Source organism: Narcine bancroftii, chromosome 8 (genome assembly GCF_036971445.1).
Source record: "Narcine bancroftii isolate sNarBan1 chromosome 8, sNarBan1.hap1, whole genome shotgun sequence".
NCBI lineage: Eukaryota > Metazoa > Chordata > Chondrichthyes > Torpediniformes > Narcinidae > Narcine > Narcine bancroftii.
The window spans coordinates 157,439,926-157,456,231 of record NC_091476.1 but is presented as its reverse complement, the minus strand read 5'-3'; the positions used below and the strand labels follow the sequence as shown (position 1 = coordinate 157,456,231).

Genomic DNA, 16,306 nt, shown 5'->3' with positions numbered 1-16,306 from the left:
CAAACATGAGCCTTGCATCATGATTGAGCAGGCATTCCTTGACCAACTGCCCAAGGACATCAAACTGCACCTGGAAATCTCGCTCATGACCAGTCTCCAAGGACCCAACTGGGTAGGCGAGCTACCATGGGCACTGTTGGGCATCCACATGGCACTCAAGGAGGACATCAACACCTCTTTGGCCGAACTTGTCTACTGGTGGTTCCAGGAGAATTCATACCATCCCCAGGCGGACAGCAGGATGACTCAGCAGCATTCCTCAGCAGGCTAAGAGAAAGAGTCGCCAACCTGGCCCCGATTCTACCTTTCAGACACGGACATGTGAAGACCAACATACCCAAAGACCTGCAGGACTGTGAGTTTGTTTTCAATCACAGGGGTCCATATGAGGATCCGTTCCGGGTCATCTGAAACCATGGGGCCACGTTAGAGATGGCGGTTGAAGGCAAGACAGAGGTCTTCACCATAGACAGGCTGAAGCCAGCACACTTGGACCTGACGGGCCTGGTCGAGACACCAGCACCATGCCAAAGAGGCAAGCCACTGAAGGCGCCAGAGACTTTGCCTCCGGGCACCAAGGAGAATAACAAAGACAATTCAACCTGTTATGGGGAGGGGTGCGGGGGGGTGGGGGGGGGGGATCAAGGGGCGGCCTGCTGCTGCGATGATCGAGCTGGTGATCTGAGCAGTGAGCGCAACCAAAGGCCACCAGCCCGCGCTGCAGCACTGGCCCCAACAGGTGAACTGGTGGGTGAACGGTAAGGACAGCTTAAAGGCCAGAGACCCCAAAATGGCACTGGCCTTGCTGGGCAACCAACAGATAGGGATAGTGCTTGGGGAAGGGCATTGTTATGCAGGAAATTACCCATGTGCAGGAAACCTGCTTTTGTTATGCATATTGTAACATCAGCCAAGGGGGGGACCACGGCAGGAACAGTACAAGTATAAAAGTCGGGTCTGAGCCCTAATAAAACTCAGCGCTTAACCTGACTACGCTATGTGCGTGTGTCTTCTTTTGAGTATCTTGCAGCTACATATCCATCTTTTACTTTATTTAATATCAGCTCTTTTTCTGTGTTGTTCAGCAATCGCTTTCCGTTTGGGCAAGGTCCTAATTTTAAAAGTCTTTAATTTACAAGTTGGGTTCAGACTGAGTGAAAACTGCAAAGAAATGGAAGATAGTTTTCAAATTTATGTCTCGCAAAGCTTCTTTCCTGAGCATTTGATTGCTCTGTTTTATGTTGCTTTCTCACCCACTCTATCCCAAATCATTTTAACAGTTGAACACACTGGGCAATGCTAGAATGTGGTAAAGCCCATAGGTTGACCCAAAGTTCTCCCAGACTTGGCAATTTAACTAATTTGCTTGGGAAGACACTGCATAGAGGCAAACTCTAATTCTAAAAGAGTCAAGAACAAATCTTGCTCAATCAATTTTGCAAATAATTGCATTTTTTCATCTGCAATGGAATGGAGTGTGGTGAATAGATTGCCTGGCATGTGCAAGGGAAGGTAATACAAAAGTGTTTAAATGTACAAAATTGTGGCATGAATTAAATAGTAAGTTTCACTTCATTCTAACTTACAATGCAGATGTATCTGCGATAAAGATAAGAACATGAGATATAGTTTGATCTTTGTCATGCCATATTCCATTTCCTTATTCAATCCCTGCTGTATGAGTATGCTAAATTATCTTGAATTGCTGGCAGATTCATTCACAAATGACTGAGTTAAGATTAAAAAATAATGTTAGAACCCACACAACCGACAAGAGTACAAAATTCTTCTGAAATGTATGATCTTCTTTTCTCATGTTTCCTTGATTTGTAATAAGCTTTGACTTTAAAAAGGATAAGTAATTTGATATGCATTAAAAGTACATTTTGCAATATTTTCCATTCCAATTTAGATGTAATTTTAGGAATCAAAAACATGAGAGTAAATTTGGATATTTTTAATAAACTTCTATTTGTTCCAATGTATTGAAAAAAAACTTGAAACCATATCCAACTCCTTTATTTGAATCCTCCAGTTTCTGATATTTTAAATACAGATGTTTCATCTGTTGCTGTTAATGGCATGGAACACATTTTTTAAAAAAGTAAGATAACTTGCAAATTCATGTTTTTCTGTACAAGAATGATTTTCAATGCAATGTAAATAAATAGAAATTACCTTTGATCATTTTTGTTTTTGCTGATAATCTGTTGTTTTATTGACCACTGAAACTTTTGGTTAACCAGGTGATACTTTTTCTTTTTCAGAAAGAGGTGTTTGTTTACCAACTGTATCACTATGGATATTATTTGTTTATATAGAAGCAGCAATCAGATTTAAAGATTTAAAAAATTTTCATGTGGATCTTTGTCGTCCTTTTGCTGCACACTGGTAAGTTATTTTTTTTCATCGTATCCATTAGTGAATTTAATTATGATCTTTTGGGATCTGCATATCATTCAGTCAGGTTAACCCAATACCGGAATGATTTTTGTGCAATCTTGTCTTTGCTGCTGTTTATTCTAGCAACAGCTCCCTTCCGTTTGAACTACAAAAACAAACACTACAAAACAAAGGTTGTTGTATGTTAAGCAGAATAACATTGAGATGTGATTCGATAAGCTTTTGCTCCTTAAGCACTGCTTGTGACACTTGTAACAACCTCTAGGCATGCAACACCATTGAAGATACCCGTTGCCCCATATTTTGAAGGTTTTTATAAATTATGATTTTACATAGTTATGTTTAGTTATAATCTTTTTTGAGCATTTCCTCTGTTCCATGTGATATTCTATTTACGTTATCTAGTTTGGCAGGAGAATCAATTTACTGGGGAATTAGGAAATGAAGATATTAAAAATCCTCTTGAAATTCTTGAGCTCAAATAACTTTTCCACATTATTTTAATTTGTGTGATGCTGTTTACAATGCGTAAATTAGTTTTAATTATGCCACAAGGGAAACAATTTAAATCTTCACTTATGATTAGGAATATTGCGTAAATCATCTCCCAGCAAAAGTTACTCATTAATTTAAAATGAAGGTGGTAAACATCTGGGTGGAGGTGAAATTGGAGACCAAATTAGGCAAAGTCTGGTCTGATAAAATTCCAAATGACGCAGTAACAGCAAGAAGCCAGGTTTAATTAGGAGAGGAAAATCAAAAAATTCTGAAGGGTCTTCATCCCAAGATTTTAGCTGTTTAAATTTCCACGGATGCAATCTGTCTTGCTGAGTTTTTCCAGTATTTTATGTTTTTATTCTAGAGAGTGGTGGTTTGGTAGGGATTATTGTTTCCCAATGCAGGGGCTCCCTGGGTTACAAATGACCGAACTTCTCACGAATTTTTCCATACGTTTTTCAAGCAGCTTTCAAACTAATCGTAATAATTTGTCATGGTATTCATTAATGACTGGATGCAGTTTTTATTCTATTTGTTTAATTATAGGTAGTTTTAAGAGATTATCCAACTGGAATTTTCTGATCGTGAGAATGGAAACCATGTGTCACCCGGCATCTGTCTTCATTGCTTTTTTTAATTTGTAGAATATTTAAATCAAATTTTATTTTTTTCCTAAAGTTAAATTTGGCTGAATCTATAATAGAACATACTCGTGTAAATGTTTTGGGCTTCTTGTTCCGAGTGGTCTTTTCACATTTCTTTGTTTTAAAGAGCATCTTTACCCTGGAGTTCAGTATTTAATTTGTATCCTATGAGCAGTGTTTTACTTTGTAAAGTGTCTCATTATCTTCATGAAAACCAGATTAGCAGGAGATGAGATTAATAGTTCTGATGAAACTGTGGCCCAGTCATTCAGCTGCTGCCTTGTAACCCGAGGCTTCCAGGTTCAATTATGACCAGGTGCTTTCTGTGTGGAATTTGTATATTCTCCCAATGATGGCCTGGTTTTCCCCAATTTCCCTCCCACACCCCAAAGAAATGAGGCTTAATTGGCCACTGTAAATTGTCTTGAATCTGGTGTCAGTGGAAGTGTCCAGAGAATAAAAAAAGGATCAGTTTAAGTGAATGCATGGATTCTGTGTGTTTATGAATATTGTAATTTAGTTTTTGTGCTTTGAGTGGTGATTGACATGACACTAACTGTCCTGAAGCGATTTTTTTAACATTTTATTTTCCATACATGTATTTACATCAAACTACAAAGTGTAATAGTCATGACTATATCTAATCTATTATACGTGATAGTTTGTATACCCCACCCCCCCCCCCCCCGCAAAAAAGGCCACCAACCCCTCCCCCCCAATAATAACCCCATGAAAAACAAAAAAAGAAAAAGAAGGAGGACTATAAGGAGTGTAGAAGGAATCTTAAGAAAGAAATTAGAAAGGCCAAAAAAAGGCATGAAGAGGCTTTGGCTGACAGAGTAGAAATAAATCCAAAGGGTTTCTATAAGTACATTAAAAGTAAAAGATTAGTGAGAGATAAAATTGGACCCCTTGTAGATAGCGAGGGTAGACTGAGTGAGAAGTCTGAGGAAATGGGGGAAATTTTGAATGATTTCTTTGCCTCGGTATTCACTAGGGAAAAAAATGTTGAACCAGTTGAAGTAAAGAAAAATAGTGGGGAGGTCATGAAGCATATAAGGATAACCGAGGAGGTAGTGATTGCTGTGTTAAAAAAGATAAAGGTGGATAAATCTCCCGGACCAGACAAAATATTCCCTAGGACACTCAGGGAGGCTAGTGGACAGTTAGTGGGGCCATTAACAGAGATATTTAGGATGTCACTGGCCACGGGGGTGATACCAAAGGATTGGAGGGTGGCGCATGTAGTTCCTCTGTTTAAGAAAGGGTCCAAATGCAAACCTGGGAATTATAGGCCTGTAAGTCTGACGTCTGTGGTGGGCAAGTTGATGGAAAGTGTTCTGAGGGATGCTATTTACAAATTTTTGGAGGTACAAGGATTGATAGGGAGTAATCAGCATGGTTTTGTCAGGGGTAGATCATGCTTGACAAACCTGATTGAGTTCTTCAAGGGGGTTACAAAAAAGGTTGATGAAGGGAAAGCTGTGGATGTTGTCTATTTGGACTTTAGTAAAGCTTTTGACAAAGTTCCCCACAGGAGGTTAGGAAAAAGGTGGAAGCATTAGGTATAAATAAGGAGGTAGTAAAATGGATTCAGCAGTGGTTGGATGGAAGGTGTCAGAGAGTAGTGGTAGAAAATTATTTGTCCAATTGGAGGCCGGTGACTAGTGGAGTTCCTCAGGGTTCGGTCCTGGGTCCACTATTATTTGTTATATATATTAATGATCTGGATGTAGGGGTAGAAAATTGGATAAGCAAGTTTGCGGATGACACAAAGATTGGTGGTGTTGTGGACAGTGAGGTAGATTACCGTAGATTAAAAGGTGATTTAGGAAGGCTGGAGGTGTGGGCTGAGAAATGGCTGATGGAATTTAATACAGATAAATGTGAGGTGCTGCATTTTGGAAAGGCAAATTTAAATAGGTCATATACATTGAATGGTAGACAATTGAGGAGTGCAGAGCAACAAAGGGATTTAGGAGTGATGGTAAATAGTACCCTCAAGGCTGATACTCAGGTAGATGGTGTGGTGAAGAAGGCATTTGGAATGTTGGCCTTCATAAATTGGAGTATTGAATTCAAGAATAGGGAGGCTATGATGAAATTGTACAAGGCATTGGTGAGGCCAAATTTGGAGTACTGTGTACAGTTTTGGTCACGAAATTATAGGAAAGATATAAACAAAATAGAGAGAGTGCAGAGAAGGTTCACGAGAATGTTGACAGGATTTCAAGGTTTGAGTTACAGGGAAAGGTGGTGCAGACTAGGGCTTTTTTCTCTGGAGCGTAGAAGATTGAGGTGGAACTTGATAGAGGTGTTTAAGATTTTAAAAGGGACAGACAGAGTAAATGTGGATAGGCTTTTTCAATTAAGAAAGGGGGAGATTCAAACTAGAGGGCATGGTTTAAGATTGAAGGGGGAAAATTATAAGGGGAACATGAGGGGAAATTTCTTTACGCAGAGGGTGGTGGGGATGTGGAATGAGCTTCCGGCAGACGTGGTCGAGGCAGGATCATTGGTTACATTTAAGGAAAGACTGGATCGTTACATGGATAGGAGGGGACTAGAGGGGTATGGACCGGGTGCTGGTCAGTGGGACTAGGAGGGTGGGGATTTGCTACGGCATGGACTAGTAGGGCCGAACTGGCCTGTTCTGTGCTGTAAGTGGTTATATGGTTATAAGAAAGGAAGAAAGAAAAGAGATTTGTAAGGAAAGAAATGAAAAAGAAAGAAGAAAACCTGGCTTCTAAGATATCACTCATTTCTAGCCTTTTCAGCTTTATATATTTATTTAGTCCGAGGAGTTAACCAAGTTTCATGAGGTTTAAGGAAAACCATTTATAAATTTATACATATGTAAATATGGGCACCAAATTTTCAAAAAGTGTCATATTTAATCCTTAAATTATATGAAATCTTCTCAAGAGGTAGATATCTTTGTATTTCTACATGTCATCATTTCATTCCTAAATATGAATCCGATTTCCATGTCACTGCTATACATTTTATTGCAACTGCTAATGCAATTCTTTTTGTTATAAATTCAATATCAATTTTAGTCTTACCTCCAAAATATTACCCATTAAAAACAACATTGGATCTTGTGGAAATTTAACTCCCGTGACTTGTTCCAAAAAATTTCCTAATTCTATTAAAAAAGGTATCAATTTTGGACATGACCATGTCTCTTGACTACATATAAAACATTTATCTGACGAATTTCCTCATTCATAATAGTCTGCTATGTTTCTAATTCCCTTATAAAACCAAATATTTTAAATTTCAATGATTATTTAATGTACATTTTGGTTCGGAGGCATTTTAGATAACACCGAATTCCTCATTCCCATTTAAGGATTTACTTTATACCATATATTAATCAAATGCTTCAACAGTGGAGTTTTCCTTTCACCAGATATTAATCTCAATTACCATTTTTATATGTAAGATCTTCTAGCGACTTCTTTACTATGTTTTCCACCTGTATCTTAATCCATGCTGGCTTCTCTTCCTCTTCAAAAAAGAGAGAAATCTAATTTACATTGCCTTATAATAATTCTTATAATTTGGAAGTTGTCAACCATTTGAAAACTATTTAAATTTAGACATATATCACAGTAACAGGCCATTTTGGCTCATGAGTTCGTGCTGCCCAATTACACCCAATTGACCTACACTCCCGATAAGTTTTGAAGGGTGGGAGAAAACTGAAGCCCTTGGGGAAAACCCATGCAGACACGGGGAGAATGTACAAACTCCTTACAGAAAGCATGGGATTCAACCCCCAGTCCTGATTTCTGAGCTGTAACAGCATTGCACTAACTGCTACGCCAACCATGCCTCCCATCGTTTCTACGACCATAATTTTTTTTTAAAGAATCATAGTCATAAAGTTCCACAGCATAAAAACAAAAGATCCTTAGTCCCAACTTGTCCATGCCAGCCTTCTAATCCCATTTGCTAGTGTTTGGCCTATATCCTGTTAAGCCTTTCCTATCTCTGTACTTGTCTAAATGCTTTTTTAAACTTTGCAAGTGTCCCAGCCTCTGCCACTTCCTCTGGCAACTCATTCCCCCTTGTATCGTTCCCTTCTGTCATTCAGCCTGCCGTCTCATTTAAGACTCCCCAACTCAAAGCACCACTGGTGTCCTTGGTATCTTTGGAGAAGGCCAAAGCAGGAGAAAAAGTCTCCTGTGACCTGTTATCTCCTGCTTAAAAGTACACAAGAATGACTGCCCGTAATGTTTCTTGTGGTTGTGCACCACAGCCCAGAAAAAAAATGAAGATCTTTTAAGAGCAGGAGAAATTGGAGAATGGTGAAAAATCCTGAATTTATTTATTCAATTCTGCTTCTGTGCTTCCTGGATTGCCGAATTAGCCCTAAGTAGCTTCTTTCTATTGCTGAGATATGTATTTTATGCAAGGTTTTAATAATGAGGATCTTGAGATGTAGTTTTCACAAAATATTTTATTATTTTCATTGAATTGATTTTTGAAAGATAACTGTTTGGTGATTGATTAGGAGTTTGACTTTTCTCTTCTCATCCTGTAAATAAAGCATTGGTTATCCTGTGGTGACACTGGGATTTGGCTTCAAAAGTTACGTAAGCTACAAAATGCGATTAAGAAAACAGAAAGAAGTCCAGAAGGAGAATGAGTTCTATATGCAGCTCCTGCAACAGGCGTTGCCGCCAGAGCAACAGATGCTACAGAGGCAAGAAAGAGAAGCTGAAGAAGGTAAGCATTTATTGAGTAATGTTTGTCGATGGTTTTACTAATGAATGCTGCAGTAATTTGGAATTGTGTGTGTTATGAGCCCTGAGGACCTCAAAACCCAGCAGCAATAGATATTCACCAAGACAAATGGTTACTTAAACAAAAGTTGCTTTTAATTATCTTTAAACATGAAAACAGGATCGAACTTTAACTTATCACTATTGACTGAACTAACCTAATTTAACCAACTTCTAATTCTAAGTGCACGTATATGTAATGTGTGTGTAAGTTCATAAAAGTTCTTTGATTCACAGTCCAATCTCACTTCTCATTCCTCCAAGTTCACTGGCTGCAGGGAATTCTTATACTGTGCACAGAATTTAACATTTATAAAGTTCACCAGGCTTCGGTGCTTGAAAATTAAATGGTTTCCGCTCAGGAAGGTTCTTGTCGATTTTTCAGAGAGAGATTTGTTGTACACTGGACACCCACAACTGATTCCTTTTTAATCAGCCACTTCATTGTCTTGCCAAAGAAACTTGCCCACTCAGGGTTCTCCAGATGATAACCTCTTTCTTTCAGGTCATCACAGAGTTCATTTTTGTTTCCCTTATTTCAAGCGAAATATTAGGCAGCCAGTCCTCTCCTCTTGTATGGACCACAAGGGCTTTGACCAGGCTGAACTAAGAACTCACAACCCATCTTCCAAATGGGGTTTTCCACAAGCTTGCCAGCTTGTCTTTTTCCAGTCCTAGCTGTTGCTGCTGACTGTAAAACTGCAGAACTGATCTCTGTGTATGTCTCTCTCCCTGAGAGAAAAGCCTGTTTTACTCTCTCTGCTTGCCAAACCACATGACCCTCTTAGAACAGCAAGTTCCACTGCAGACAATATGCGGCTCCGCCAAGTTCTTTCATTTTTTGCCTTTTTGTAAACAACAATCCATTAGTGAAGTCTCTTGGTACTCTCCAAAGCTTTTGCAAAGGCTCCTGGCCCCAACATGTCGAACATTAGCAGAGCTCCAGTATTTTAAATAAGATCTATTTTAAAATGTTTGTATGTGACCTATACTAAAAACCCTTCCCTAATTTATCTCCCAGAAACCTATCTACATACAATCCAAACACAACATAATCTGTCACGTGTGCACTAGAGGAAGTTTCCGGGTTATTGCAGGATTCTGGTCTTGAGAAATGTTCTTATTTCAGAAATGAACAAATCTGACTTGTGGGAAAGGACTGTGAAGGGAAAGCAAAAGAGTAACCACCAACCTGGCTTACTGACTCAGTAAGAGAGTGAACCTGCTCAATTTGCTCCCCAATTGTATGGCTCAGTTGTGGGAAAGGAAGCATGTGAAACTGCCTCATTCCAACCTGGCAGAAGATGCTTGTTGTCCTGCAGCAGCATCAAATCTATCCCACTGGTCTGGGCAATTATAACTCAGGGAAGACCTGTATAAAGAAGGTGATTAAGTTTTCTCATTCATTAACTAAAAGTGGTAAGGTTGCAAGATGCTTCTTTCCACTTTCATTGCACAGCAGTTGTACATCCACTATTTGACTAAAGCACTGATCAATTTCATCATGCCTTGCTAGCCTCAATAGAACTCGAGTCATTTGAATGACACATGTTTATTTGGTGGGGTGGGTGGTGGGGGGGGGGGGGGGTGGAACGCATGGCAGAGTAATATTTTAGTTTTGGAAGTCTTGTTAGGCCACTCAAATTCCAAGTGATGCAACAAATTTGAGGCGATTTATACAAGTCAGAATTACAGAAATTGTGGAAGTATTGTGAATGTCTGCAGTACTTAATGAATGGCATTTGATACCATCTTTCTTTTATTTATTATAATTTAGTTTTAATTATCCTCCCAAATAATTTAAATCTGTTACTTGATATATTAGGATATGAAGTATATTATAAAAATTCTGCATCAAAGTTACTAATTCAAAAAGATGACTGAGATTTTTGTCATTTATTAATGAAATCAGTTATTTACTAATAATTGTCATTAAACTAGTTATGGTCCTAAAAATTCATTGTGTTGCAACTGTTTGGTTAGGAGCCCAATGCGGTGTACTGACTTTTGCAATATTCTCCTGACAAATTTTACTTCCAGTTGCCTTGGCTCAAGAATGAGTGAATTGTATGATGTATTCAGTTCTCTATTATTGACTTGGACACAGGCTAGTTACTGGATTACTCTGTAATTCTATTCTTTTAATCTATTATACTGGAATTTCCTCCTTGTCATTTTGTGATTTGCAAATTTTTTTTCTGTTTGGCTGGTGGGGAAAGGCACAATTCCAGTAAATGTTTTAAATTCCTCCTTATTTAAATCTTTGCACCTGTGCTTTAATTACAAAACTAGTCAAACAGCCTAATATAGTCATAGTCACCACGGAGTCTCATCTTTCAGCTAGTGTTCCAGGTTCCTCCACTGAGATTTCCAGATATGCCTCATCCTACTAGCAGGGTAGGCCTTCCAGCAGTGAATTTCAGCTGTGCATGAAAGTGTGGGAGTGTCACTAGTGGCCTCAGTGTTGGTTCTGGAAGTCAGATATTGCCATGAAAATCCTCCTAATTATCATTATGCATTTAGCTCAAGACATTGTGCTCCTCTGTTTTGAAGCAGAGGAATTAATTTTGTGGGGGCGGGGGGGGGGGTGGGTGGCAGGGAAACACAATGTCTCAGTAACAGAACAGCTGGCCATTCTTCAAGGTTCTATCTATTGGACAGAGTCTAGATCTCCTGTGGTGGTAGGAGCCAATTATTCTACCTGCATAAATACATCTGCCAGTGATTATATTGCTAAAGTGATTCTTTCTCAGCCTTGTGGAGATGATGTCCTGCCTGTTCACTCAGGGTACCCTTCGTTAGCTCCAACAGCATGCTAATTGGGATAATGTCAGAGCAGATGTAGCACTTTAAAGCTGGAAAATAATGAAGGGCCTTGTTCTTGGGATTGTAATTCATATTTTGAGGTCCTAGTGAAACTGCAGTGTAGAATTTCTTCCATCTTTAATGGTGGTGATAATATGCTCTAGACCAGTGGTCCTCAACCTTTTTCTTTCCACTCACATACCATCTTAAGTAATCTCTTTCTAATCACAAGCACCGATGGCATAGGGATTACTTAAGGTGGTATGTGAGTGGAAAGAAAAAGTTTGAAAACCACTGCTCTGGACAGAACCAAGTGATCCTACATGAACAAATAAGGTCTACAGTCTGGTGGTCAATAATTAAACTACTGATGGAAGGAAACCTCCCTAGAAATAAAGACCAGCATGTCTGTCCAGAAATAAAACTTGAAGCTTTTGAGTTCACCTTAAGCTAGTGTTGTTGACCCCTCTGTCCTCACAACCAATTTTCATTGCCACTATCATTTACACCACATGTCAAGAAACAGCTGAATGCACTGGATATAACAAAGGCTTTGGCCTCCAAAGTTATTTTGATTATAGCACTCAAGATGTGTTCCAGAACTAGTCTAATATTTTGCTACCCTGTTCTAATTCATCTCCAACACTTGCACCTGCTGGGAGCAGGGGGGAGGGAATGAAATTGACTACATTGACATTATTTTGTGCTGAGTTGCTCATCATCTGCAAGGTACGAGGCAGAGACTAATGGAGTGATTCCTTTCCACATCTCCGGCTGATTGCAGCTCCAATGCAGTTAAGACTAGCAATTCAAAAAGGTAGTGGAATAATTTTCTGGAGTCACTAGGCCTTTTCACATCGTTGAATCTAGGCCATGCTCCTGGGACCTGGGTGAAGTTCCTGGGAAGGCTGCACCTCCTGGACCTTTCACCTTACTTAGCTGGAAATTCGGCAACTGTACATTTTAAGGGGGACATTGCGAGTGACGCGTTACGCACTGACAGGAAGTTCCACCAGAGATGGCAATGTAAATATTCTGATTATTGCTGGACTCGTATGGTAGAAGTTTTGGCCAAGATAGATGAATTAATCGCTCAGATGTATGGGAGCATTTGGGAGGAAGAAAAAATTGTAGTAATTATATTTGCAAGCACAGTATAGAGTAACGAAAGAACAGTTAATAAAACATATACTTTAAACCACTTATTTCACAGTCAATTTAATAGCCATCGGTCATGTTTCCTACCTGATTGTTTTGCCATCGCTATATCTCCTCATTTGTCTTTTAATTTGGGATTGGTCTCATTTCACCCCCATCCCCACCTGTCTCTGTGTGTGTCCACTGTTCATTTCGAAGTGAATTGTTGTTAGGATTGGTTTCGAGTGAGATACTTTCAGTCTGAACGTTCACCTCCCACAATCCCTTGCAGAGTTGTGTCACTCCTTTCCACTTTATTAGAGTAAGTCTGCATGAAATGTGAGGGTCATGTTGAGATTTTTAACCCACCCACTCCAGACACTGAAGAGTTTTAAGCCCAAAATCCAGTTTACGTGTGAGCTAAAGTGTGGGAGCGGCAAACAGAGGAACTGCATTGAAAGTTGCCAGTTGGGTGATTTCCATGCACAATTTGGCTAGTTTTTAAGATCGGCTGCATGTGTATTGGGCATAGTTTTTCTTCAAAAAATGTCCTTTTATGAGGAACATCCACTTCCCTGAACACTGCTGCCATTCCATTTATATGCTCACTGCTATAGTGCAAACAAGGGCCATGGAGTTTTTTTTTTACAATTAGGAGCAAAAAAAGGAGAGGGTGCAGTGCAAGCTGCAGCAGAGAGTGGAAAATGACACACTCGATGCGATTATCTCTCCCTGCCCTTGCTTATATAGGCCTAGGTTCGTGCCGCTGGGCCCAGTTTTCCTGCAGTTGCTGGTGGTGGAAGTGACGTCGATGGCAATCCGGCTGCTGAGCGGCTTTCCAGTCGCGTGGACTGTTGGTCAAAAAGAAAAGGCTATTAGTCTGTGCAGGCTTTGCAGGATTGCCTTGTTCATCCACCATTCTGTGCATTGGGTTGCCTCCTGGATAGAGGGCCGCCACACGACCCCCACTCCAGAACCGGCGATCCAGGCACTGATTTTGGAAGCATGCCCTTGCATCATGGGGACTGCATGGTGACTGATTGGGTCGTGTCCTTGTGTGCTGGTTTGAGGTGGCAATAGTGAATGCCTCCCCCTTACCGCCAATGACCAGCATGCATGTGGATCCATTGTTTCTGGTCACTTGGTAGGGCCCCTTGTACGGTCACTGCAAAGACATGCGGTGTGCTCCCCATCATACAAAGATGTATTTACATGCCTCTAGATCTTTGGGGTCGAATGTTTTGGGTTGGCCATGCAGAGAAGGCTGTGTCGGGGCTAGAGTGCCTAGTTGCTCCCTTTGTTTTTACAACATTGCCACTAGTGATTCTCCTGTGTTCTTGGCAGCAGCCAAGAACTCCCCCGGATGACAAAGGGCACACTGTATATAATTTACGCCGCAAGATGTTGAAGTCTTCTTTTGATGGCCATGTGGATCCCCAGGAAGACCCATGGTAGTTTGTCTGTCCAATGTGGTCCCTTGAGCCAAGCCATCAGAGCCACCTTCTGTGGAACCGCTCCACCAACCTGTTGGCCAGAGGATGATATGCTGTTGTGTGGTGGAGTTGGGTTCCCAGAAGGTTAGCCAGTGCTGCCCAAAGCCTCAAGGTGAATTGCACACCCCTATCTGAAGTCGTGTGCTCATGAACTCCAAACCTTGCCACCCAGGTGTTGATCAAGGCTCTGGTGCAGGCCTCGGTCATTGTTTCTGCCAGTGGGACCGCTTCTGTCCACCTCATAAAGCGATTGACCATTGTCAAAAGGTATCTTGCCACCCAAAAGACTGGCAATAGTCCTACAATGTCTATGTGGACATAACTGAACCACCTTCATGATGGCTCGAAGGTTTGGGAGGGGTGCCTTGATATGTGGGTACCTTCGATGCCTGGCAGAGTTTACGGGCCTTTGCCCATTGACTTACCTGCTTTCAGAGGCTGTGCCGACGAACCTGCTGGTTCGACCAGTAACTTCGCTTCACCCAGAAAGAAAGTCTGGAAAATCCTGGCATGCACCAAAAGCCACCCTTTGAGGTCCACTAGTAGACAGTGGGCCTGGAGGAAGTCTGCACCCAGGAGTGGTTGTGCCAGCACTGCCAGTGTGAAGGTCCATGTGAAGTGGCTGTTGCCAAAGTGGAGTGGGATGGTGCGGATGTTGAAGGTCTTTATACTGCTACTATTTGCTGACCTCAGGGTCAAGCCTGGCTTCCTGTTCTGGGTGTCATGGGCTGAAGAGGAAAGGACTATGATCTTGGCACCCATGCCAACCAGGAAATGCCATCCTGAGAGAGAGCCACAGCCATGGAGGAGGGTGTATCGTTGACCAACTGCCGTAGCCATTAATGATAGTTGGCCACGGCGTATCACTGAAACTCGCGGGATGGGGGGTGGGATCCGCAGGCCTTCATACCCCATCGTTGATGTTAGAAACAGTACTGGTCAATGGGGGAGTCCTCTTGTGGTTCAGTTGTTGTGGCCTTGATGTTCGCTGCGTGTGTGGCCTAGCAACTGTACACTACAGCGCAGCTGTCCCTTTTCTCTCCAGAGCACACCTGCAATTATGGTTCTAATTTGACCTAAAAAATGATAAAGTTTCAAAGTAATTTTTCCAAAATCTTTCTAAACTAGGGCAAGTCCAAAACATATATATCAATGAGGCCTCAAAAATTTTACATTTATCACATAATGGATCAATATCAGAATAGAAGTGAGACAACAACTTTTGAACTATGTGCTCTGTGCACAACCTAAAATTGCAACAGAAAACATCGCACACAAAATGAGGATTCATTAATTAAATTTAGAACAATATCCCAGTCCTCATCTGGAAGTGACAAATCCAAATCATGCCCCCAATCGCTCTTGATCTTAACTAGAGAAGCTGTTCTCAAATCCATCAAATTACTATTAATAATTGATTTTGAGCCTCTATGAGAAAATTGAAAGTCAAAAACTAAATCAAGAACATTTGTTTCTGAAATCTGGAAAATCAGAAAGTTTGGACTGAATGAAATGTCCCAACTTGTAGATATCTGAAAAAATGACTATTAGGTAATTTAAATGCTGCCCTCAATTGTTCAGAAGAAGCAAAATTATTTGAGGATTTGAGAATAATTGGGCTTTGGGCCAGTGTCGAATAAATACCCAAATCGACCATAGTCATTTTTATTTTGTTGTTTGGTTCTCATTAGATTGGCAATAAAATACTTAACTGATAGCTATTGTACTCCCTGGATATGATAATTTGTGTATCATTTTAAGTGTTTGTTGAAGATGCATAATGTTTCACTTATTGAGAATGAGGCTGGTCTTGTATAAATTTTTCTTTGCGCTCACTTTTTTTCCCTCAGCTGCTGCAGCCAAAGGAATCACCGATCTAGATTCTGCACAACTCCCTCAGCACAATGGAGGAATTCCAGCAGCAAGAAAGTTGACAACAGCTTTACCAGAACTAGAATACAAAGAAAAAGGCAAAGATAAGGACAAAGAAGCCAAAAAACCCAACCTTGGGATTAACAATAATATTTTGCAGCCTGTAGACTCAAAAATACAAGAAATTGAGTACATGGAAAATCACATCAATAAAAGATTGAATAATGAGCTTGTAGGAAGTACAGAGAATCTCTTGAAAGAAGACTCATTTACGGCTTCTTCAAAAAATTACAAGAACGCTCCTGGAGGGATAAATTCTTCACCCAGGAGTCATTGTACATCCAATGGTAGCATTCCTTCCTCCTCTTCTGCTAAGAATGAAAAGAAGCAAAAATGCACTGGCAAGAGCTTGAGTACGCATAAGGAAATAATGGAAAACTGTATACCTAATAATCAGCTTAGCAAGCCAGACACATTATTAAGGTAATATCTTTATTTTCATATTTGGAAATTTGTTCTCTTAGATTTTCAAAGAATTGTTGGTATCACAATGTGCCAGATGAATGTGAAGGTACTGTTGGAAAACAAGACGAAGGCCTAAGTTTTCCATGTTTGTTCTTCGGATAGTTCTTGGAATATCTTCAGCATCTCAATTGTGATG

General features: G+C 40.4%; 1 protein-coding gene across 4 annotated transcripts in view; it reads left to right on the top strand.

The window, feature by feature from the left end:
* The window catches only part of maco1b (macoilin 1b), a 134,286-nt gene that overhangs the window by 87,068 nt on the left and 30,912 nt on the right, over positions 1-16,306 (top strand). For all 4 annotated transcript variants that reach the window (XM_069895606.1, XM_069895605.1, XM_069895607.1 and 1 more), the window contains 3 exons: positions 2,268-2,391; positions 8,104-8,282; positions 15,624-16,128. In XM_069895606.1, coding sequence (XP_069751707.1) covers positions 2,268-2,391; positions 8,104-8,282; positions 15,624-16,128 — 808 coding nt within the window. The remainder of the gene's footprint in view (positions 1-2,267; positions 2,392-8,103; positions 8,283-15,623; positions 16,129-16,306) is intronic.